The sequence below is a fragment of the Osmerus mordax genome, chromosome 16 (genome assembly GCF_038355195.1).
Source record: "Osmerus mordax isolate fOsmMor3 chromosome 16, fOsmMor3.pri, whole genome shotgun sequence".
Taxonomy (NCBI): domain Eukaryota; kingdom Metazoa; phylum Chordata; class Actinopteri; order Osmeriformes; family Osmeridae; genus Osmerus; species Osmerus mordax.
In genome coordinates, this window is record NC_090065.1 from 14,620,962 (window position 1) to 14,646,554 (window position 25,593).

Consider the following 25,593-nt stretch of genomic DNA (forward strand, 5'->3'; position numbering starts at 1 on the left):
GCTTTTTGAGATTTAGTTACACCTTTGACATTTAGGAAGGAGAGACGTTAAGATTTCTCGTATTTCTCTATGTTCTTTGATATGATGGAATAGTTTAGTTTAATCAGTTAAAAACAAATGAACACAAGGATGTAAGTAGGACATTATGCAAGTAACCACACGATAATGTCCGAGGCCTACACCTGTTTAGATACCTATTAATGACGAGCCAAATAATGTTGCATTCATCAATTGGGCTTTCCAATATCGCAATGCTCTCCGCGATAACCTGCTAGAAGCATGCGACCAAGATCGATGGAGTCTAACCAGTGTAGTGGAATCCAAATGTGCTCTGTTTCACATACTCTGTATTAGCAACACGATAGGGACCATACTACACGTTTCCTATGTTTGTGTGTGTGTCACCTAGCCTACTCTGCCGAATGAAACGATTAAATAAACGGCGTGGTTGCACTCAAACCATTGGCACTGCATGTCCGCTTACTGTAGCCTACCTTTACGGTAGCCAAGGCTACTCACCGTCTTGTGCATCGTTCCCGCGGCTGCAATTGCTGCAAATGTGCTTGATTTCTTTGCCGATGTGACAGTGGATCATGAAAGGCATGTTGTTGTTGTGATGATGCGGGTGGCTTTGTTCTTTCTTGTGGTTAAGAGACATCATTTTGACCAGGTTAAACGCCTTCTTCTTAGGTTTCTCCACAGCCACGGGCGTATTCTCCCTGTATGCTGTGGTCAACCAACTCCCATGCATGATGGTGGGCGCGGAGTCCGCCACTGGGTAACTGGCCGTCTTGAACATTGAGACGCGAAAATGGATTTGTGTCTAAATGCGCGGAAAACTGGGAGAGGTTTTTAAACGCGCCCCCGCGAAAAAATCCACTTTACCCACAGACTTCAACCAATCCCGTCGCTTTAGTTCCACGCTGAACCCCCTATCTACGATGTCAGGTGATAATAGTAGAGTTCCGTTTGCACTTGATTCTCCAGACGCACTACACACAAACACAGCTGCGCAATGACATGGGGAAATGTCAATCCCACTGATGCTATTAACTGCACTGCGACCTTACAGTTTGTCATACAGACTGAACTGTCGTAGGAAAACAGTGCTGGGTCCCATCCTCATCCTACTGCCGCTACAGCTAATCCGCGATTAGTGCGCTCAGCATTTGAGCATAATGATTGGCTCTAGTCAACCCTTGTTAAAATACGGCTCAGGCTATTTATGCGGACAAAAATAAATACATAATACACTTCCATGCTCATCACTATAGTAAATGTTAACATACATTGTAGCATTTAAGTGCCCTGTATAAAGCATTATTGATGCTCACGAGGTTAACTTCTCTTAATAAATGCTCTTAATAAAATGTGTCCTGTGAAGTTACTATTTTCCAATTAGAAATACTGCATAAATTGTAGCTAATGGTTCATAGCTAGGGCTATATTAACTAATTGTGTACGCTAAACGATAAGCGCAGCGCTGCGCCACAAGATCAGTTTGAATAGGTAACCTTTTAGAAATTGATTTACATGGACTGCAGAGAGGGCTAATATAGAGATAAAAAGGGTTCATATGACAAAAAATGGGAGAAAGATTTATGTAGGTTCACAATCAAGTCTGTCTATAGATTTTCTTTAAAAACTTTAAAAACAAGGCAGGGGTTAGTGAATCTTTGTCAACAGTTTTCACACAAGAAATGTGTGTTACAGATTAATCTGTATGGGGCAAAGGTAAATGTCACTGTGAAATAAATACATAAACACCTATCCAATTTTACAAAACATTACATTTTATGGTACCATTACATTGTCCCAGCGTTGATGGTGACATTGTACAACTATCCCTGACATTAATTGAGTAATTAACCAGACATTAATATGAGAAAGATAGGATGTATCCCAATGGTATTTTCCAAAAGTTTCAGACCAGAGAGGACAGCCAGTTAAGCTCTGATGTTCCCCTCAGTGAGCCGCGGCTTATTTCACAGACATCAAAGGGCTCTCCAAAATGAGGGACAGAGGGCGCATGCTTTACCAACTCCCATGGTACACTGCAGTGATTGCCACTGGCACATTTTCCATTACAAATTTCCACCTTCTTTTCCATATCGTGTTTTGGCCAGGAAGTCTCTCGTGCCTTCTATAACCCTTTGCATTCGCTCTTGTGCACCTCTATTGTCCAGTTAGGTTCAAGGAGGTTCACACCTGGGAGAGACAAGTTCTGTAAGGGTCACAGGCTATACGGAGGTCAACCACCCAGAGACATACTATTAAACGTCATTATTTGTGTGAATGCACATGGGTTGCTGGTTGCAATGTAACAGGCTATAAAGACTGTAGGATCATGTTTGTAGGTAGGAAGTATTTAGCAACAAAGGGAAGGATCTCCTAATGCACACAAACAACACTGGTACGAAGCTGGAGATCTCAAACTCATTGTACAAACAATAGACCCTTTCTACATCCCGCACATCCCTGTTCATGCCTGACCACGTGTGTCTGTTCCCAGAGGCACAGGCTTACATGAGGCACCGAGACAACATGATGTAACTATGACCCGCAGATAGAGCTGTCCAGTGCCAAATCACAGCAGATATAGTTGAGGAAATAGTTTTCCCCTGAGAAAGCAAGTTTGTTTATAGATTTTCTTTTCAAACTCTGCTTCAACATAACTAGGTTAATATCGAAAGGCTGGAGTTGGGCAGCCTGCAAAACAAGGCAGGGTTTAGTGAATCGTTGTAAACAGTTTTCACGCAAGAAATATCATACTTTACGTAACTCAGGTATATTCGTTTTAGACAGGATTCTCAGTCCATAAATCCAATATGTTAAAAAGGATTTTTGATGGGTAAAAACATTTTCCTGCAAGTGCACTGTGCCTGTGATTATATGAAAATGAGCCAAAACATCATTGCATGCTTTGGAGGGTAAAAAAACAATAACACTTGATATGGTGTTTGACAATTTTGTAATTCTATTGCTAATTAAATTTGACCACTAAATGTGTTAATCAATTATTTTATATAAAATATGGCATTTTTAGTCCTTTCCCCATACCGAACAGCTATATTGCTTTTTGCTCCTCTAACATCTGTAGAAAGGTCTTTTGGTGAACAGCTTCAACCCAGTACATTACATTCTGTACGCAATTTACAGCATGTCACTAACATAAAAAAAAAAACAATGGTTCCCGAAAACCTACAGTTCCTCCCCAAAGACAGTACTGCTTCTGTCATCCATATTTAAACCTGCAAACACCAAAGACCACAAAACACATTTTGTTGCCTTTTTCCCCCATGTACTCACAGTTAGCACTTTACAAAGACTCGGAGAGTAGGCACACGAGGAATGGCCTCTGACACAAACCTTGATTTTACAATTCCCCCTGTCTCTCCGTCCCTTTCTTTCTCTCTTGCTCTTTCTGTATTTGTCTCTCACGCTCGCTCTCTCTCTCGCTCTCTCTCCCTTTTTCTCCCACTCTGTCTCTCTCCCTTTTCTCTCTCACACTCTCTCTCTCTCGTTTTCACTCTCTCACTCTCTCATTTTCTCGTCTCCCCTTTGCATAAAATTGAAAGGAAATTACATTTCAGATGATAAAAACGTGATAGCTCTGCCAGTCTACCGTAGGCGGTATTGAATAGTTACATAATTCTAATCGGGGAGGGACCTCATTTTCTTCCATTTAGCTTCTGTTCTCGCATACCCTCTGAAACCCCCAAAACAGTTGGGTCTGTGTGGCAGCATATGAATGATTGTGCATCGTCATCACATGCACACACGCACACAAACACACACACATACACACACACACGTACACACACAGCATTTGAGGTAATTGGTTATCTCAGAACCACACTAGGTCACTGTAGTTATGAATCAATGCTGTGGGACCGGGAACGTGAGGGTCGGATTGAGTTGGCACAGAGGTGAAACAGGGTAGGGCTGTTCCAAGCCATGAGACGGATACAAACTCCTATGTTCAGGAACAGATCCAGAACTCCACACTGTTCCTTCGATAACAGTTGGAAACAGGGGAGAGCAGATGCTGGAACTAAACACAGATAGCCTGAGATGAGACCCGTGTCCCCAGGTAACATGAGGGTTGGGCTGGTTGGAATTGTGACTAAGAGGATGGTGTCGCCACACTGTGGCTGTTAAGTAAAACTGCAGCTGGAAGGTGTTTTTTATTATTTGTCTTGATGGCGTTATTTGGCAATAACAATGTACAGATTGATTGGGCCAATTGGTAATAAGGGCCGAAATGTTCTTCCTTTTATTACGATTTAATTGTAAAGTTATTCAGTACATTTGAATATTATGAATATTCCAATGTTTTCATTGTATTCATATAGAGAGCTTTGTATGGGAACTGAACATCAGCTGACTCACCAAGAAAGCACAACAGTGGATGTACTTCCTTAGCCTGGCTCTGCCCTCCTACGTACTTCCGCTCAATTTTCATTTTGGTTCTGTACTAGGTCAGGGATTTCGGTGTATCACTCGGTTTTTGGAAACAACATTTTTGTAGGTCCAATCAGCGAACAGAGGGAGTGGCTGAGAACGATGACGTTGATGTCGTTCGCTAGTTTGAGTTGTAGTTCAGTAAAGGCGGTGGAGAAAGATGCGAGCGAAGCCATTCAGTCCGTTGTGGCAACTGCCGAATATCCAGAAGTTAAAGCCAGAGCAAGAATAATATTTGCTGAGTTTTCTTGGTGGCCATGATGTTGTGGCCCTCCTCCCCACGGGGTTCGGGAAAAGTTTGATTTTCCAGCTAGCTCTGTTAGTGGTGAAGGAGTTGGCTAAGGCGAACGCTAGCGATTGGTTATGGCAGATCCAGAGTGGCTCTGGGAAGATCCAATAGTTTTAAACTTCAACAGAGTACTCGCCTTCAAGGAAGTTGACCATTGTCAATGGAGCTTGTTGATTGTTGATTTCATGTAAAGCACTTTGAGCTGCAATTCTTGTATGAAAAGTGCTATATAAATAAAGTCTTACTTACTTACTTACTAAAGCCGGAGCAAGAACAAGTTTTGCTGAGTTTTGCTGAGTTTTGTTGGTGGCCATGATGTTGTGGCCCTCCTCCCCACGGGGTTCAGGAACAGTTTGATTTTCCAGCTACGGCAGCTAGCTCTGTTACAGTAGTGGTGAAGGAATTGGCTAAGGCGAACGCTAGCGATTGGTTATGGCAGATCAGAGTGGCTCTGGGCAGATCCAATAGTTTTAAACTTCAGCAGAGTACTCGCCTTCAAGGAAGTTGACCATTGTCAATGGAGCGAGCCCAGACTCTCTGTACAAATGAAATGTACCTGGACACTGTTCCAGCTAATCCCCTCCGGCAGAAGGCTGTGGTCCATCAGGACCAATACCACACGCCACAAAAAAAGTTTCTACCCATCCGCTGTTGGCCTCTTCAACAAGGCCAAGGGCTCACACTGACTTTAATGATTTTAAAGATCCTCTAAAGCAAATTCCATGATTTGCTTCTCAGTACATTATATACATGTGAAATGAGTTCCTGAAAACTTTGTTGCACTGAAATGTGGAGTTAGACCGTTGAACAGTTCCTCTTCCGTTTTCAGCTCAGATTTTGATAGGCGGAGCCAAAACCCGACCGATCTACGTCACAGCGACCAATCTACGTCAGATCACAGACGGTTGCATTCTGTTACTCAGCTGGTACGATGCAAAGACAAAGTAATTAATACATAAAACACTCAGAGACTGCAGGTAGGTCTGTTCTGATATCTGCAATAGATTTAGCTAGTGTTTCTGTTGTTGCTAAATTCAATAAATTTGAGGGGGCGGAGCTTCAGCTCCTTCAGGTGACACGCCCCTCCAGTCTCAAGCAGAGAAGACTGCTGATTTTCTCATGATTTCAAAGCCTAATTTAACATACTTGTCGGTGTTTTTTTTCCATTCGAATTTGGATGGGTAGTTAACAACACATTCTTCTGTGGTGTGATGAACTTAAAACTCCTTTTCAATTCCACTTTACAGGATCTTTAAACACTTTATGCACCTTCCTGCCAAAGTAAATTCCTTGTCAGTGCAAACTTTCATGGCGATTGAAACCCCTTCTGATTCTAATTCTGATGTTTATTTATGAATATCGACTATGCACACTGTTTTTGTTCATGTGTTTTAGTGGTGTATTTTGTCTCACACTCTATGTACAGTTTCCATTGACAGTTTCCATTGACAACTGGTAGCTCCTTCTTTCAAAGGAGCAGAAAGGCAGGAGGTTGGTCTAGCCAGGAGGAAGTCCTTGCTAAGGTAATGACAGTATAGTTTTGTTGACCACACACTCCAGCGAACTTCATGTATTTATCATTTTGGATTCCTTTTTTTTGTCTCATCTGGCTAAAGACAATAAAAAATTTTTTTTGTTGCACTCTGACATGAACATCATGTACTGAAACAACATCCATCCCAGGAAGGACAGAGGCTTCTTGTTTAGTGAAGACGTCACTATACACACAGCAGCAAAATCCATACCAGTGACACTGGCAGTGTAAGACATAGGAACCCTAAACACAAAACATTATCAATAAAACAATACATCGTACAACATCACACGTTGGATGACAAGAGACAAAACACAGAGCTGGTCCAGGAAGCACCATACTTTTTCCCCATTCCAAATGGAGAGTGCTGCATTCCATATTGTGCTGCCAGTTTCTACTGTACAACAGACTGTTGTGAGACTTTGTCATGACGCCATCTAGTGGGAATCTTTTCCGTTTAACGACACAGTTGAGACTCTATCGAGTGGTAAAAAGCTGCATGCAGTAAGGTTGACTTCTAACAATACCCTTCTCCTCTCAAGTCTTCCATCTGAACACATCCTGACAGGAGTCAGTCCTCAAATGCCTGTATGATCTGGATCCAACCCTTGTAGTGTGATGGTGAATGTTATAATTCACTACAGGGCCTACTTGATGTACACATAACATGTCTACAGCAGCAGCAGTCATTTGTTGTCCTTGTTGCAGTAACATCCGTTCTCCACCAGAGAGCAGCAGTGCTCATTTGTCTCCCCACCATCAGTTCCACAAGAGTTCCACATGACTACACAACTATTTCACTGAAGTGAACCGACTCACACACACGACACACAAATATGATCCAGTTGAGGCAATGCACATAAAGTAAGCTATCATACCTACATGCAAGAAAAGAGTTGCTTAATTACAATAGATGATCTAATAGATCTGCAGAGAAGAAAATACTGCATTAAACTGAAAGAACTTAAATAGCGATAAACTGGGTCTAACTGTGAAATGACTGAGAGTGATGAGGACAGCTGTGCTTCCACTTGTGGGCTATCGCATGTGTCAGTCTTCACAGAGATGTCCAACCCGTTTGGCTGCCGTTGATGCCCTGGCTCTACAGAGGCTGCCTCGTAGCTCCTGTAGTTTTCCATCGGTGAGGTACTTGAGAAACAGCCCTGCAGGCGAGGTGATAGAGGGTGACAGACGGCAGCTTTTGGGGACAACGTACACGACTTTAATAAGGAGGGAGGAAGGAGACAAGGAGGGAGGGAGGGTGCGTGCGTGTGCTGTCCTAAAAGGGAAAGGGGGGGAGGGGGCTCCGACAGCAACAGTAGAAGGGGTTGAAGAGGAGGTGAGAAAAGAGAAAAAAGTGTGTGAGAGAAAAAGAGAGAGTGTGTGTGTGTGTGTTATCGGACACAGTCCACACATGGGGAGAAACAAGCCCAGGTTAAATGGCAGAGACAGACAGAATAGTGTCAGTCCCCTCCTGGACGTTAATATCGATCTTGTTGTGGTCACATGACCGTCCATCTGACCTCCAATCACATCGCCACCGTACTATGCCTTCTTACACTTTTGTAATAACGTATCTTGCTAACTCTTAATACCATGTACCGGTCATCCCCTCCACCGTGTCCTGGCAGGACAGTCCAGCAGTCTCCGTAGCGGGCAGCTCAGCACTCTACGTTCTACGTTTGATCTTATCTACTCTGTACATGGCCTTGTTGTGTTGTGTTGTCTGTTTGTATTGTATCGTGTTGTCTGTACATATCGTCTGTGGTTGTTGTTGGTATGAGAGCTGTGAGAGATACCTGAATTTCCCCACGGGATTAATAAAGTATCTATCTATCTATCTATCTATCTATCTATCTATCTATCTATGTAATTCCAAAGTAATTCAAATAGTACAATGTAGTTTCCATAGGTATTGCTATGGTTGTACACCTAATATAAAGTGTTACCCAGTTATCTTACCAGGAGATGTACTGCCACAACATTGACAACATTGACACTTATTGAAAGCACACATGGTTGATTGTTGTGCTGTTGTGTCTGTGGGTAGGGTTGGGGCTTGATGGGGTATTAGCTTCACTTTGGTCAGTGTTGCTGTTTGATCACACAGACGACAGCATCAGAACACTGCATCTCTAACCAGGTGGCTGTTCTGGAACATGCTGCAGGACATCTCTTCCTCACTTTCTGTGTGTGTCCCCCTCACTCAGTCACTCTCTCTCTCTTTCTATGTGTGTCTCTCTGTACATGTGTGTCTTTCTTTCTCTCTGTGTCTCTGTGTGTGTGTGTGTCTCTATCTCTGTGTGGGTCTCTCTGTCTCTCTGTGTCTCTCTCTCTGTGTGGGTCTCTCTATCTCTCTGTGTCTCTCTCTCTGTGTGGGTCTCTCTATCTCTCTGTGTCTCTCTCTCTGTGTGGGTCTCTCTATCTCTCTGTGTCTCTCACTCTGTGTGGGTCTCTCTATCTCTCTGTGTCTCTCGCTCTGTGTGGGTCTCTCTATCTCTCTGTGTCTCTCTCTTTGTGTGGGTCTCTCTATCTCTCTGTGTCTCTCTCTCTGTGTGGGTCTCTCTATCTCTCTCTGTCTCTCTCTCCGTGTGGGTCTCTTTATCTCTCTGTGTCTCTCTCTCCGTGTGGGTCTCTCTATCTCTCTGTGTCTGTCTCTCTGTGTGGGTCTCTCTATCTCTCTCCTTTTTGGGGGTCTCTCCTTTTCTTCATGTGTGTTTCTCTCACCAAGTCATCTTGAAACAGTATCAGTCTGACAGTTCCCCTCACACACCATGACTCAGATCAAATATCTCTGGGGCGAGACTGGGTGAGCCTTTATGCTTAACTGCTTACACCCAGGAGTTTTCAGCGCGCCACCAAGTCCCTCTACCATAATTATGCTAACAGCAGAAAGAACAGCAGCCTCGTAGGGGGACGGTGTGTGTGTGTGTGCTGGGGCTGGGGGAAGGGGGGTGCAATCATTCCCAAACGCTGACACAGCTACACCAACACAATGTAAAGTGCGGAAGCTATTTCAACCTCTAAACTGTGCTGGAAAAACGTAGTCGTATATATATACCTGAGTTCTAGCTCAGTCTGCCTCCATTCATAATAAATGGGGCCATATAAGCGCCTCCGCTAAATGAATCCATGTAAAATAAGCACTTGATCCGAACCCAGCAATTTGATAGAATTACTCTTCTCTCTCTTTCTCTCTCCCCCCCCCCCTCTCTCTCTCTGTCAGTGCCTACCCACCCATGGCTATACTAACCAGGCTGAATGGAGACTTACATAACATGTCTGAATAGCGGGCACATCATTTATCATAATTATGCGTCTGGATTTAGGAGAAACATACAAGCCGGATTCTTCCATGCTGAGGACATCTGGAAATGTGGGATACGTTTGGGGATATCTGATAAGCTACTTATGTCGTCCCTTTTCAATCAAATGAACTTCCTCTATCATAACATTAATTTATTCCTTTTTTCAAGGCTTTACAGATGCTAACAGTCAAGATACAACTTCAACCATCTGAGAAGTCAAGATGAAACTCCATAGTGAAAAGTCACAGGGAGGAGATAAGAAGCCTTGGGCTAAGCTTTGGGAGCTACAATACGGGATGTCCTAATCCCAAGGTGGGGGGGGGGGGGGGGGGGGGGGCACATCTTGTCTAATAGGCCTATCATTAGGAAGCTAGTGTCCAGGAGTCCATGGTCTGCTAGCTAAGCAAGCTGTTATATTGGTGATCTTCCAACGGCTGAGCCGTAGAAACAGTCCACTAAACAAGAAAGTCCCAGTAGATATGAGACGGTTGGGTCACAGTTTATTGAGGTCACATGAGCGCATTTAAAGGTTACTGTTGTCAGTATTTTATTTAAATAATCGTTTAGACTTTATTTTATTATGGCAAAGCCTAAAATGTCACACGCGTATCACGTTTACTGCAATGCAGCTATGATTGAACTCAGGTTGTACAGTATAGTGCGGGGGGGGGGGCTCTTTCTCTCTATCTCTTGCTCTGTGTGTAAGTGTGCGTGCGCTCGCGCATTGCATGTCAGCAAACCTGTCATAAAAAGCCGGCGCATCGAGGGAACTGTAGCTCGATACCTTTGACGAGTACTTAAACCATTCTGCACTGTTTCACAACAACGACGTCCGTGGCTGTCATCCTATCCTGCGGTTCAGCTGGGTAGTCTCCAGGCGGAGTAAAACAGGGGGTAAAGATCGACTACTAGAGAAGCAACTTTGCATATTTTAACAGTGATTTGGTCCTGGTCATTTTAATTCTAAAACGACTATGGACGAGGCCCTTATCAGCTGACTGAGAGGAGGGCGAACTCTCTTTCCAGGCTCCATTAGAGGCCTGGATGCATCTCGGTTATTTCCCCTCTGATATTCCCATTCATCATTTATTCAGCGAGAGGAGGAGATAAGAATATCTACCTGAGTTGCTGAGAATCTGCGTGCAGCACTGCCAGCCTTTAAATGTTTGACGTGCCCAGGAAGCACCATATTTGGTCAAACTGTTGATGTCGTCAAGTACGGTGATATGATATGCAAAGCTAGCCAGAAGCAAAACGTGAAGAGCGAGTAATTGTGCGTGTTTGCGCACGGCAGTGTACGGTGTTTGTGTGCATGGTGTTGGTCTAATCTATCACCACTTTGTTGAACACGTTTGTTAACACCCTCCTGAGTTGTTGCCAATCGGCCCAGAACACACTGCAAGTTCACCAGAGTTCTCTCAGGCTTTGAGCCAGCGAGTCAATCCCAGATGGACTGCATGGAGCACTGACTACGGCAAATCTTTTATGGCGCTTTGACCTTGCAATCACCTCTAGCTGAAATTAAATTAAAATCCTACTTAGAAATAAAAAACAGGATAATTCAATCCGACAGCACTTCAGACCGGTCTTTAGAACTGATTTAAAATTGTAATCAAATGTGCTAATCCTTAAACTGGCCAATAGCTAAAACCACCTTCTCTACTGAGAATATGCAGATGCTAAATAAAAATACTGTGAGTGACTTTGCCTCACAGCAAAAATACAAGAAAACATACAAGAACTAGAACCAGTGTGAGTGTGTGTGTGCATGTGTGTGTGTTTGTGTGTGCGCGTGTGTGTGCGCGCGTGTGTGTGTGTGTGCTGGAGGCTAAACAGCCCCTTAGGCCAGACTAGAGACTTCCTCAGACGAAGATCCAGTGTGCTGCCTGTAATAAACTGCGTTCTGGCTCTCAGCAGAGGCCTGGTTTGCCCTTCTGACACACTGGAATGCCACCAGGAGGAGACTGTCTAGACAGACCAGACAGACCAGACAGACAAACATAGAGACAGACAGGCAGGTAGACAGACAGACAGGCAGGCAGAGAGACAGACAGGCAGGCAGAGAGGAAGACAGGCAGGCAGAGGGACAGACAGGCAGGCAGAGACAGACAGGCAGGCAGGCAGACAGGCAGAGGGACAGACAGGCAGGCAGAGACAGACAGGCAGGCAGGCAGGCAGGCAGAGAGGCAGGCAGGCAGGCAGAGGGACAGACAGGCAGGCAGAGAGGCAGACAGGCAGGCATAGGGACAGGCAGGCAGGCAGGCAGGCAGAGAGACAGGCAGGCAGACAGGCAGGCAGGCAGGCAGGCAGGCAGAGAGACAGACAGGCAGGCAGGCAGAGAGACAGACAGGCATGCAGGCAGAGAGACAGACAGGCATGCAGGCAGAGCCCTGCAGCAGAAATGTGTTCTATCTCACTCCCCACCGGCTGCCTGCTTGTATTGATTGTGCTCTCTGGGACAGCAGTGATTACAGTTGGGAACAGGAGCGAGGGAGGGATGGAGGGATGGATGGAGAGAAATAGAGAAGAAGAGAAGGATGAAGGGAGAGTTCAGTTAGCTCCATGTCTTTAATTTGCAACATCCCCATCATTCAGTAATTGCACGATTTTCACCTCATCATTACACATGCATTACTGGTGTGTGTGTAGGTGTGGGTGTATGCACTGAGGAGCGACATGTCCTGTCCAGCTTCTACCCCCTGCAATGCAGCCAGCAAGCTCAGCATAGACACATTTACATTCACAGCTGGTCGCAGAGCTCCAGCCACCAGTGCCCTGTCTCTCTGTCTCTCACTCTCACACACACACACACAGAAGAAGAAGCAGCCACTGTACAAACCACTGTCACATGTTCAGCGTTCACAGAGGACAGGTGTGCTTAAACTCTAAACACTGCAGAACACAGGGAAACAGTAATTATCGTTCTGATCACATTTGTTCACAACAGGCATTAAAGGTCACCAGTCACTGGTAAAGGTCACCAGTCACTGGTATCACGTGTCCGATCCAGACTGAGCATTTTCTGTTCCTACACCTGTCCGTCTTTCTATCTATCTATCTATCTATCTATCTCTCTCTCTCTCTCTCTCTCTCTCTCTCTCTCTCTCTCTCTCTCTCTCTCTCTCTCTCTCTCTCTCTCTCTCTCTCTTCCTTCTTTTGCTCTCCTACACACACAAATATCTTTCTACCAAATTTGACATTTGACCCTTTCTAACATTATTTTAAGAGCCCTCAAATCATAAGGGGGATGAATGGTAGATGCTCTTCTACAAAACACAGTGACACAGGAGCAGAAGCTGTGGAGAACAGGGACCTCCGTACAGCACATGTTATTTAAATAGGGAGAGCGAGACAGTCCAGCACATTACTGGGAGCGCAAAATGTTACCAAGAGAAAAAGGATTGAGGGATGCATGTTGGTGCGTGTGTGTGTGTGTGTTTGTGAGACAGATAACAGATGCCACGGCTGTTGAACTGAGCTGAGCAACGTGTGCAAACCCAAACAGACAGACAACCTCATCTAATGAGAGAACTGCTGTATCAGCGGCGATACACACCAGCAATACACACACATGCACACACACACCCGCACAAACCGCGGAGCAATAGCCTACAATATATCATGTACAGTATGTGTTACCATCAGACCTAACAGAAATGCAAACTATGCTACAGTTCCAGACACCTGCATACTTTTGACCAGAAGCAATTATACCTCTGAGCCATTCATGAAACTCCCATATCCTCAGCTTCTGTGCCACTCTGACACACATTCTATATCCAGAAATCACACACTGGGCTCTCCCACAAATGTTCATTCAAAACCTCCCAGTCAGTCATGGCAGCCACATAACTGTCTTTGGCAACAACAACAAAAAATTGCACATTCTAATCCCTCAGCGGCCGGCACAGATGGCATTGTTGTGTGTGTCTGACTATGTGCGTGTGTGCGTGTCTTTGTGTCCAACTTCGGCACCAACTGAAACAAGGAGGCATACACGTTAGTCCCTCATGACAAGGTGCAGATGAATGTGGGTGGGAACAACTAACACCTTTCACACACACACACACACTTTTTATTGCATCCTCTACACACGGTAGAAACAGCATGCCTACCTCAAGGTATTGTTAATACGCTTTTCCAGTAACATTGAGCATGGTTAGTGAGGTATGGGAGAGCAGTTTAGCAGTTGTGTCCAATGACAACAAAAACATAGGCCACTCACAGAGCAGAGAGAAACCTTATTCAACTCAGGTTCATCCAATCAAATGAGCCGGGTGCTAAGAAGGCCTGTTCAATAGAACCACATGTCATAGTCACCTCTGATTCCATTATGAGGAACTTGCCATAATCAAGCAATTTTGTGCCATAGAGGCCATTAACGACTTGGCTTTAGATGCTGTGACACAACCAATTGTTGAAAATGCTTATGAACCAGAGGCCTAAAATGCAGTCAATCCCAGCACCATGGATTAGTCAATGGCTCATTAACTCGAGTGAATCTTTCCAAACATTCTAGTCAAAAATTATAATCTGGTCCTTTCACCAAGGGACCATAGCAGAATCTGACCTCAACTGGATCAGATTTCATCATGGCTTGGTCTTGTATGGACATCACAGGCATACTATTCCCATTCCTTTTCGAATTCAACATGGAATCCCCATTCAACTACACTGACATTTGTCCTGCAGTATTGACAGAAGAACACAAAACTACTCAAATGTGTTGAACGAATAACCCAGCTTTCACCTGAGACCAGAGTAGGACACATTCAAACAAGTGAGCATGCGAGAAAGTAAATTAAAATAAACAGTCTCAAGAACTACGGTACGGGAATTCTAAGAACAACGGGGTGGGGTGTGACACCAAATCACAGGGATTCAGGTGACTGTTAGATAACTTTCATGTTTCAAAGAGTGTACGCTGTTGAAATAAAATTACAAAACATTTTTCATATTTTTAAGTCGTATAAAAAGTATGTTCTGGAAGTCTGCACAACGTGGGCTATAGGCTATGGGCTACCCAATTGTTTCAGCACCACACAACAGTGAACAGCTCCGGTCACGAGACAGGGTATTTTACTATCACTGACTGTTGCCAACCTAAAGCAATATATCAAGTTGCATCTTCGTGACACAAATGATCGTACTATCACACGACCTAATGCATAATTTAAGAGGAACAGGCAACTACTGGCACATCAGATTTAACAGGCAGGCGAGATTGCTGAAAATTGAATAACTGACTCAGCCCCAAAATATGCCGTGTCACTATGGTAACAAGGATGCAATACACCTAGCACGGGGAGCGATTTGATTCAGCACACTAGCCTAATCCTGGGGGTCCAATCTAATTAGACAATATCTAAAATGCAGTGGCTAGACTCATTGCCAAACTGAATTGACTTTGCGTAGCCTACAGTAAATGCATCGGTTTAGCCTTTACACCTTGCTTCATCCTACCAGGCGATCACGTTGAGGCTTTAAATGCTTCTTCACATGTTATTATGTAACTGCAGAGAAATAACCTACTGCTAGGCGTCCGCAAAATAAAATGTATAATCTTGTTCAGGCAGGACAAATTGCTAAACAATTTGAGAAAAAAAAACGTAAAAATCTGCTAAATGTTTGACTTAAAGACGGATATTCCACGTAACATGTCGGGTAGGCTATCTATTATAGGTGTGATGCGGACAATAGGGTAATCCGTAAAAACAGTAAATGGGACAAATGATTAACCAAATAACTTAATCATCTTGGTGCAGTAGTTTGCCATTGCGGAGAACGTTGTTTATCCCATTGCAAATTAAATGGCTACACGTGTGTCCTTACCTGTCTTCAGGTTGAAAGAGATTCTGGCCTCTGCAAGGTATGGGGTATCGCTCTTTGACCGGACTCTTCTGATCGGTCGGCGGTCTAAGTCCTCCGGAGAAGCCGCCATCAATTTGAGCAGCGTCCAGTGACGACTGGCGTGCTGGGGCAGACTCAGAGCCACGGCCGCTCACGGGGAGGTTTTGACAGGGAGAACAAGTGGAACGGGGAGGACATGCAGGGAAGATGTTGGAAGTGAGGAGGTTACAACGCGGCGCTTGGAGCCGCTACCGAGCTCATTTACGTACGACAGGGTATAATGAGATTGGATTATTAATATGAATTAACATAAACAATGCTAATTATGTAAAGGAGCAGGATTCTTACCAGCCAATTATTTGGGAGGACTAATACAATTTGCAGTTTTTTTTATGGAAAGAAACTTACTAGACTCTTATATTGTCGAAGGGCCTCTCTCCAATCAAATTCTGCTAGTTTGAATTTATAAAGGACAAACTATGAGTTGAAGTATTTATTTTTAAAACCTCAATTAAAACAAATTTGACCATTATCGACCCGAAACACAACTTGATACTGCCACAATGCAATGCCATCTTGTGGAATAAGAAGGAAAGGAAATATCCTAAAAGCACATAACTATTTGAGACCACTAGGGGTCTCTCTGAAACTACATTTCTATGACAGCACTAAGAAACCTGCTTTTGCGACAGCCGTGTACATTTACGGCTTTTTCAATAAACTGCTGCACGAAAAGTAAATACTAATCTGTTTACTGGAGTTTGGTAAGTAGAGTCGTGTTAGGCATGCTAACTCAATTGCAATCATGATTCATGGACGATCGGTGCACATTTCCATGCGAAGTGTGAAGCCTCGCTTCAGCGCTTTACTATAGCCTGTAAAACCTATCAGTGACTTTCAGTGAACTGGGGCTATCGCAATTCCTTGCGAAATGCTATCTGCTTGGCAAATGTAAATAACCTACTAAAACACTAACGCTAAAGCATAAACTTCCGTGAATCTGTACACCCACACGACGCAATGAAAGAGGACATCTTTTTGAAATAGCACCTGAATAACTTGTATCCAGCTTTTTGTTGAAGAGGTTGAAACTATGCTGGTTTTAACTATTTTGAGTAGCCTACTCAGTAGACCTACAGTAATTGCCTAATCCTTACAGAAGTTAAGTCGTTTTTGAGACTGTCATGTGTATTACATTTTGACAATCTATTACCACTATCTGTCAGTGTAATTTACATCATCAGTCTCTTGCTACTTTATTGTAGGGTGGAAACTTGATGAACAATGATTCTGCGACGGTTAGCAAAACTTGCTCTTGGTCCTAGCCTGTCCTCGCCTGCAACCCTCGGAGGACCAATGGCTAAGATGACTAGAGCAAGCTCAGGTACCCTTCCTCCTGTATGGTTCACTTGGTTAAAATCGATCCCCTCGGGAAAATAATAGATTGGTGCTGAGTGACATGTATTGAGTTTTTTGTTGTTGTTGCAGATATGTCTGAATTCCGAGAAGTCTTCTCCAAAGCCAAACACGTAGTCATTATCACGGGGGCAGGCGTAAGTGCAGAGAGTGGAGTCCCGACCTTCAGAGGGACTGGAGGCCAGTGGAGGAAATGGCAATCACAGGTAATGATGAAACATGCCCATACACACATAAGCTACCACTAACACCAACAAGAATATGTATGCAATGTCATAGTGATATGCTGTCTTTCATAATGTGACCCTTTTGAAACCAAATTTTGTCTGGTCCTTTTGCATTGGGCAAGGCTTTGTGTGGGTTAAATCCCATTTTCCTCCACAGTTAATGATGAAGAAAGTGTTTTGTCCGTTTCTTCATTAACGAAGCGATTAAGTTCAGTTGAGTTCTGGATTTGTATAAGTATTATCAATTTGCAGATTGGGAGAGAGAACCAGACCTCTGACAATAAATGACAACACAACACCAGGCTTAGGTCTCAATCATGTCTCTCTCCACTCTGAAGGCCGGAGGACCATCTTTTATAGCGCACAAGAAAGTAAACACAGATAGTGACAGTCAGGCAGTAATGGTGTTACAACAGTCACAGAGAAAGAGATTCACAGATCAAATCAAAATGTATTTGTATAGCCATTTTTACAAGCAATGTCACAGAGGGCATCACATACGCCCATAGAACTGCACCTCAACCAACGTAAACCCTCAAGGAAGACAAGGAAAAACTCCCAGAAAAACTCACAAGAGGAGGAAAAAATGGAAGAAACCTTGGGAGGAGGAGCAATTCAGTGAGGGATCCCCTCCTCCAGAGACGTTTGGTGAAAGAGAGGAGCATAACACAGGCTTAACATAGTCATACAACAGGGAAGTGTCAATGGGTGTTGAAACACAGCTCCCAGCCCATGACAACTCTCAGGATATATATTACTGTAGGCCTTCAAGATTACAAGATCACATCTTGACAATAGCATCCAAACAGTGGAAAAGGTATACTGCGCTTTTTGTAAAACGTTCTACTTCCTATCCATGGGTTTACTAGTGTATCTCTTTGACCTTTGACCCTGAACCCTGAACCCTAACCCTTGCTCTCCCTCTCTCCCCAGGATCTGGCCACGCCTGAGTCTTTCTCTCGGAACCCGTCCCTGGTCTGGGAGTTCTACCACTACCGGAGGGAGCTGGTTCTGAGCAAGGGACCCAACACCGCCCACTTCGCCATCGCCCAGTGCGAAGCTCGGTTCAGGAAGCAGGGGCGCTCTGTGGTCGTCATCACCCAGAACATAGATGACCTGCACCGCCAGGCGGGGTCCAAACACGTGCTCAAGATCCACGGTGAGTCGGAGGGGCTGGTCCTATTGTAGCACCAAGCTTTTCTGAAGGTACCAAAGGCTGATCCGGTTCCATTCAAACTCCTGCAATAGCTGTTTTCCCTCTTGTCACCATGCTCATGTATCTTTGTTTACGAACCAAAAACCTTTGTTAGATAGCTGTAGTATCTGGAGTTTAAGCCCTTCCAGGTCGTACGCTATCAGCAGACTCCTAAACAAGAAAAGGTTATTCTCTAAGCGTCTCCATGGTGACGGCCCTGTGTGGTTTCTGTGCGTGTGACTGGGCAGGAAGCCTTCTGGAGACGCGCTGTGTGAGCTGTGGACACGTGACTGTGAACCAGCATAGCCCCATATGTGCTGCCCTGAAGGAGACAGGGTAAGCAGAGAGAACACACACAGCTGCTTTATTTCCTCATCAAAGGGCCTCTGATCCTGTTGACTTGGTAGAATGTGAAATAGTAGTTCTGTAACACGAGGTTGTGTGTGTGTGTGTGTGGTTTCCACAGTTCCCCGGAGCCAGACACCTGCGATGCCAAGATACCCGTGGAGGACCTTCCAAGGTAGGATAGGGTTTGTTTTTGTTTAGTGTTAAAAGTTTGTGCCTGTTCTAAATGGTTATATAATGAAATTAATATATTATATTGCATATTTGTATGAAATGTTTGTTCAATGTAGCTATTTTCTTCACCTGACAGTCCACGCCACAGTAAGTAAAAAAAACTAAGAGCCATTACCTAATGCCCTTGGTACCAGTAGTAAGCTGTTTGTTTTTGTCTTGATGTGTGTGTGTGTGCGTATAGATGTGAGAAGAGTGACTGTCGAGGTCTGCTCAGACCCAACGTGGTCTGGTTTGGTGAAACCCTGGACTCTCACGTCTTGACCAAGGTGGAGAAGGAGCTGGACACATGTGACCTGTGTATGGTGGTGAGTCATGTCTGTGTAGATAGGATCTGTGATGTCTCTCACATGGAACGAGCCTCTGGCCCAGTGCCAGAGACCGGGCGGCACAAACTGACGCCTGTGCCGCCCGGTCGAATCTCTTAGGTGGGCACGTCCTCGGTTGTGTACCCTGCAGCCATGTTTGCACCTCAGGTCGCCTCCAGGGGCATCCCCGTGGCCGAGTTCAACATGACAAAGACCCCCAACACCGATCGCTTCATGTAAGTTCTCCACCACACCTGAGGTCGGTCGTCCAGTCGCCGCTCCTCAAACACCTGTCCCAAGTCAACGTTGGAGCACAGCAGCTTGGAGCCTGTGCAGTGTCTCTTAGCGTGTCATTGTACGTGTGCTTGGTGTTTTACAGGTTTCACTTCCCTGGCCCGTGTGGGACCACCTTGCCCCTGGCCTTGGCCTGTCATGAGTCAGAGATCATTTGAGGGTCAATGGAGTTTGAGAACAGTGATACCTGCAATAGGTTGTATGGCTTCACGTTCTACTGTATCATTCCAAAACATGTGCCTTAAAGATGCTACACAGAGGTCTCACTAGCCTCACAGCGATGGTTCCAAATCAACACAAACAATTTGTAGATGTGTAACTGTCACTTTTCAAATCAGAGTGAATTCCTTTTCAAGTAAGGTAGACTTTTAAGTTTCTGAATTTCTAAACTGGTCGAGGTGCATTTTGAGTACAGCTATGTCATGCCATACACCATAATATACACCCAGGTGCACATAAATGTCTGGGAAATAGGATTCTGCTGGCCTTCCTACCACACACATCTGCACGAGACTTAAATGGATGTTTGATGAGATTGCCTGATGTGGACACATATAAACACACATCAGCCTGACATTCAGATTTCTATATGTTTCTTTTTGGTCGAAAGCACCAAAACTACAAGTTATCCTTACCGTTCTCTGTTGCAATGTTACGGTAGAGCTGCTATCTGCATACTGTTGAGCTGGATTTTTCAATGGATACTAGAACTTGAGAGGTTAACTGATATAGGAATTCAATATGAGATGTATTTAAAGGTTGCTCTTGGGATTTATAACTGGATTTTGGAGAAGGGATTTTTAATTAGGTATTTCTTTGTCCTAAAATGGGTCAACATATATTGTGATTGTGACGTAAAACTTGATGGTCTTTTTGTGATATTTAGTAGAATAAGAGAGAACAGTCTGTCAGACCTGTAGTAAGGTGAACATCATTGTGCTCCTACGTAACTTCCATATCACTGGGACCTCTACGCTTCTACACCCTGTTGGTCTGTCCTCTTTGAACAGGATACACCATGTTACAGTACAACACACAAGCCAGTGTTTGAAACCACCAAGCCCAAAGACGTGCTTAGGAAGTGCAAAGCAATGCCACAAAAGCTTTCGACATTGGCTATTACTTCAAGGACCAAGACTAACTATAAATATATATACAAGTATACAAAATCTGTTTAGGTTTTGTATACTCGTCCTAAACTGGTGTTGTGTTGTTCCTCTGCTTGTGTTGCATTCTCACTATAGTGTGTCTAGCTGAAGTCTTTGAGAAAATATGTTATTGCATATTCCTGTATACTTTAATAGACAGCCTAATCACATGCTGGAAGTGACTGTGTGCAGAATCAAATACAAAACACGGAGCCATTTTTTAAAACGCGATTGTAAAGATTATTTTCAATTATAAACCTTTGGCTTCTAGGCATCTCTACACAATTGTCTTAATATGCCATACTCCAATAAAGATTCAGTAGTTAATCCCATGGTTGTGACAATGTTGTCTCTTCAACCAAAGTGAAAGTTGTTGCCTTCAAGTGGCTCACATTCATTATTAGCCATGTCAAGTCATGGTGAAGAAAGTTGAGTGTGACTGCCCATGGTGACCAGTAGAGGTCAGTATGTAGCCATCGAGGTCTAAGAGAGTGTGTGGTGGAGCACCTTGGAGCAGAACCACCAGGCAGACAAGCCTGCTGCATGGCTGCGCCCCCAGGATGTGGGGGTTTCCTGCAGGGGGAGCTAGAGCGACTGAAGGGCTGGACGCAACTTCCAAAAACAGATCAACGTCGAGTACGGAGAATGACATACTGGACGGGTGGGATTGTGTTCGTGTTTTTTGTCCGTGTTTCCTTAGGAGGTTGTGACTGAGCTAAGACTTTAACCTTCTGCCTAAATGACTTGTTGCAAATGGAGACCCTCCATCTCCATGCAGATGTCTGGTCCTCCTGACCCATCATGATTCCTGGTGTCCAAGATTCCTCAGGTTCACAGGTGTTCTGATTGGCTTTCACAAAGGTGCCCCCCACCGGTTGTGCCTCCATCTGTAGCCATCTGGAAGGTTGGACTGAAGTTGAGTGGAGACCGAGAGGCCACGTGCATAGTGTGTTCTCTGCCCTGTAAAGCACGTCCACATCCTCTCATTATTCACTGTTAATGAGAGAAGTTGACAGTGGGCGCTGTGAAGAACCCGTGTAGCTCATTAGAACACCAGAGTAACTAGGTGTTTATTATTTCAGATATCTGGGTTGAGTGTTTTGAGAATGCGAGGAACACAACAAAAGAGAGGGATTTCTCCGGCCGCCCTGGCGAGTCCATCTGGGTGGTTCATATCATTCCTGCCGTGGGCTCAACATCCTCGTTAAATATCTCTCTGGCCCTTCAATTTCTTTCTGTTTTTTTCTCGTTCTTTCTCCCTCACCCTCTCTCTCTCTCGCTCTCTCTCTCTCTCTCTCTCTCTCTCTCTCTCTCTCTCTCTCTCTCTCTCTCTCTCTCTCTCGCTCTCTCTCTCTCTCACAAACACACACACACCATTACAAATATAAACCAACAAGAAACATCCACCACAACACAGCCCAGACATATGTGCTCCCAAAATACCCCAATCCCATTTTCCGGTCATTAAAGTATACAGTAATCCTGTTTGAACCACAACCCCCCCGCTTCCTTTCTGTAGCGTCAATTATAGACCAAATGATAGCCTTAAGTCAGACATATTGAATCTCTGTATTGCTGATGATCCTTGATGATGATGGCCATCATCGTCATCATCTTCCTCCTCTTCATTTCATTTCCCCCCTGTAATTTCTCTCTTATTTTATACTCCCTCCCCCTCATCTTCATCTGGGAAGGCACAGGCAGAGGTAAAAGAGACTGTCATAATTTGTTTCCCTCAGCAATGAAGCAACTACCCCACGCAGAATCAAGCTAAGAATTTTAGCTGCCTTGATAGGGTCTTTTTTCTCCACATTGGTGGATGGACTGCTGTGGTCTGCGACCCCTGGAGCTAGCCTCGGCCATGAATAGAGGAGGGAGGGAGAAAGAGAGGGAGACAGAAAGGGAGAGAGGAGATAGTGGCTGTGTAAAGGTCTCAGTGTGACCCACTAGTCTCTGGGTTAATAGAGTCATCACCATTGGCAGCAGCTCTGCAGATATCCCCGCGTCTGTTTGAATGAGAAACTAGATTGACCGGCAGACAGGGCGAAGTGAAACGGTGTGAGTGTGTGTGTGTGTGTGTGTGTGTGTGAGAGAGAGAGAGGAAAGAGAGATCAACCATGCTTAATCCAGTGGATCCTGGAGACAAAGACACTTCATGACATGTCTCATTTGTTGGTTTCTGCTTTGAACAGCTCAAAGGATAATGGTGTTTGGGGGACGGTGGAGTAGGTGTGTACCTTCCTGTCATTGTTTGTTTGAGGGTGAAAAGGGTTGTGCATGTGTGTCGTTGTGGGGGGTTACTCATTTTTCTCTTTCTATGCAGACTGACAGTCGGAAACAAAACCCTGGTCAAACCAATAGCTAGCATTGTTACAGTCTTGGCTTGCTCTGGGCTGTCTGCCTGAGTTAGATGTTCCTCGTTTTAATTTTACAGTCTCACATTTTCTAGACCGTGGTAGCTTTACCAGATGAAAAAACGAATGTTTGATGGGTTATTTTGACTTTTCACTTGACAAGACAGATTTGTGCTGGGAAATTTACAACAAAGATTTTTTTTTGAGCTGTCAAGTAAAATATACTTGACTGTGAAGCACAGGCTTGTGTGTAGGTTTTTTTCTGTTGTAGCTGTAGCACCAGAAATACATTTGCCTCCGAAATGTAAGGTTTGCAGCTGGTCACACACATGCAACCCCTATTGACTAAATTGACTGACACACACATGCGTGAGCACGCACTCATGCACACGTACAAACGCACACACACACACACACACACACTTGATCCTCTCTCAGTGTCCTTGGTCTAAGCCCTATCTGAACTGCTTTTTGCCAAACTTAGCCACCATGGTGTTTACTATCCCACTGTCATTATGGGAACCATTTGTGTTCAAGTAGTCATGATGGCTACTCACAATTTTTTCATCCAATCTTCCTCTCTGTTTACCTTCTCAGTTAAGGTAAGAGAGATAGATATAAGACAGAGAGAGAGAGCGAAAGAGAGCAAGAATGAGATCCTCGGCCCCCTCCTGGTGTGTTTCTCTGTATTGGGCTGAGGTTGATGTTTCTAGGTAGGCTGATTGTTGGAGAGTTGTTTTTAAGACAAGCCGGGATGGAGGCTTGGTGCAGGCTAATCTGCTCTAACTCTGCGCTCATTAGGATCCGAGCTGGAGTCCACTTTCGCCTGATTATTGATCATGGGCCAAGCCTGTCCAAGATCCCAGGGAGAGAGCTAGGAGGAGAGAGAGATCTATAGAATAATGTAACCACATAGATACCGAGGTGGGATGTTATTTTTTTGACATACCAGAAGGAGGCTATCTATCTGTATATCTGTCTATCTGTCTATCTGTATGTCTGTCTGTCCGTCCGTCCGTCCGTCCCCCTCTCTCTGTCTCTCTGTCTCTCTGTCTCTCTCTCTCTCTCTCTCTCTCTCTCTCTCTCTCTCTCTCTCTCTCTCTCTCTCTCTCTCTCTCTCTCTCTCGTGTGAACCTCACCGCGCATTTGTGTACAAGCCTGTGTGACAGCTTTACGAGTGTATTGACCCCCATCCATTCTTAAGCCTCATAACTTCCAGTGCAATTTTTGCTAGTCAAGGTCCCCAATATGTCGCTGCTATAAATAAACCAGACTTCAGCAACCCCTGGAGATTCAACCACTGCGCTCCTATGTATCAGTCTGGAGGAATATCCTCCATCTCTCTACCTCCCCCCCATCTCTCTCTTTTTCTCTCTCTCTCTCTGCTTGTCCACAGTGTCAGTAGGTCTGCATCTCTCTAGATAGATAAGTCATGTCTCTGCGATCATTGTTTCAGGTTCAGTATAGAACTGCACACACACATGGTTTTAGTGACCTATTCTGTAGATTGCTTGACCAAGCATGAGAATTAAGGAGATTCTGATGGGAAAGAACTATTCTTAACAGGTCACATAGGTCAAGTAGGTCAAAACCAGCAGATAACACCCTACTCCCTCACAAATCCCCCCATAAACTTCAACTGGTCCAGAATTCAGCTGCCCGCATCATAACTCGAACCCCCTCTATCCACCACATCACTTCTGTCTTGCAACAGCTCCACTGGCTCCTGGTCCAGTTCCGTATCCAACAGTCCTCCTGTTCACATTCAAGGCCATCCACAACCTTGCCCCCCCATATTTGTCTGATCTCCTCCAGGGTCCCACTACCTCCCGCTCCCTCAGATCCTCTTCCTCCATACACCTGTCTGTCCCCTCTGCCCGTCTCACCACCATGGGGAGTAGAGCATTCAGCCGCTCTGCTCCCCGTCTCTGGAATGCACTACCACCCCAACTCAGAAACATCGATTCATTCCCCCATTTCAAATTGCAACTCAAATCACATCTGTTTAAAACTGCTTATTCCACTTGATGTCAATTGCTTTGCCTCCTTCTGTTGTTTTTAATGTTGTATTATAATCTTTTTGCTGCTTTTAATGTCTTACGTACCTCTGTACGGTGTCCTTGAGTGCCAAGAAAGGCGCCTATAAATAAATGTATTATTATTACTATTATTACTGTGGGTTAAGAGACAATGTTTAAATACTGCTGGGTTATCCTTCGGACTGATGCTTACTAATGATGCCCTTTCACAAACAACAGCAAATCTGCTTAACTGCTTAAGCTGCGCTGGTATGGGACAACATTATCAGCCTGGAAATGTGGAAATAACTATAAGAGTTTTACTAAATAAATAAATCTTTAAAAGAAAAGAGAAACTCAGTTGACCTTGAACTTCCATGCTGTATAATATCTTACATTTGCATACTACTAACCATAGAATCTACTTCTAGCAGAGGAAAAAGTGTGTATGTGCTTAGTACGAGAAAGCAACACCTTTTTCCCCTGGTACCAAACCAGTTGTATGCAGGAAGATGCCTTTGATAAGTACATTCGAACAACATTCATTTCTCAGCGTCCCGATATGATTTGGTCATTATGTTTACGTTACATTTGCAAGTCTGACAAACTAGT

At 44.4% G+C, this 25,593-nt stretch overlaps 1 protein-coding gene across 2 annotated transcripts; it reads left to right on the forward strand.

Moving 5' to 3' along the window:
* Positions 1-16,166: 16,166 nt before the first annotated feature.
* Positions 16,167-19,754, forward strand: LOC136958958 (NAD-dependent protein deacylase sirtuin-5, mitochondrial-like). Of its 2 annotated transcripts, none has more exons than XM_067253119.1 (9): positions 16,167-16,209; positions 16,711-16,829; positions 16,934-17,067; positions 18,022-18,247; positions 18,532-18,619; positions 18,750-18,803; positions 19,044-19,167; positions 19,288-19,403; positions 19,547-19,754. In XM_067253119.1, the coding sequence occupies exons 2-9, from the start codon at positions 16,730-16,732 to the stop codon at positions 19,617-19,619; spliced, it is 915 nt and encodes a 304-aa protein (XP_067109220.1). In that variant the 5' UTR covers positions 16,167-16,209; positions 16,711-16,729; the 3' UTR covers positions 19,620-19,754. The 2 variants fall into 2 exon arrangements, with proteins under 2 accessions (XP_067109220.1, XP_067109221.1); XM_067253120.1 differs by lacking the exon at positions 16,167-16,209 and adding an exon at positions 16,580-16,606.
* The last annotated feature ends 5,839 nt before the right edge of the window (positions 19,755-25,593 follow it).

Excerpts from the sequence above, each read along its gene's own strand:
- LOC136958958 (XM_067253119.1), top strand. The coding sequence starts at position 16,730 with ATGATTCTGCGACGGTTAGCAAAACTTGCTCTTGGTCCTAGCCTGTCC. Across the intron at positions 16,830-16,933 it reads GATGACTAGAGCAAGCTCAG|ATATGTCTGAATTCCGAGAA; the intron begins GTACCCTTCCTC and ends TTGTTGTTGCAG. Across the intron at positions 18,620-18,749 it reads GCTGCCCTGAAGGAGACAGG|TTCCCCGGAGCCAGACACCT; the intron begins GTAAGCAGAGAG and ends TGGTTTCCACAG.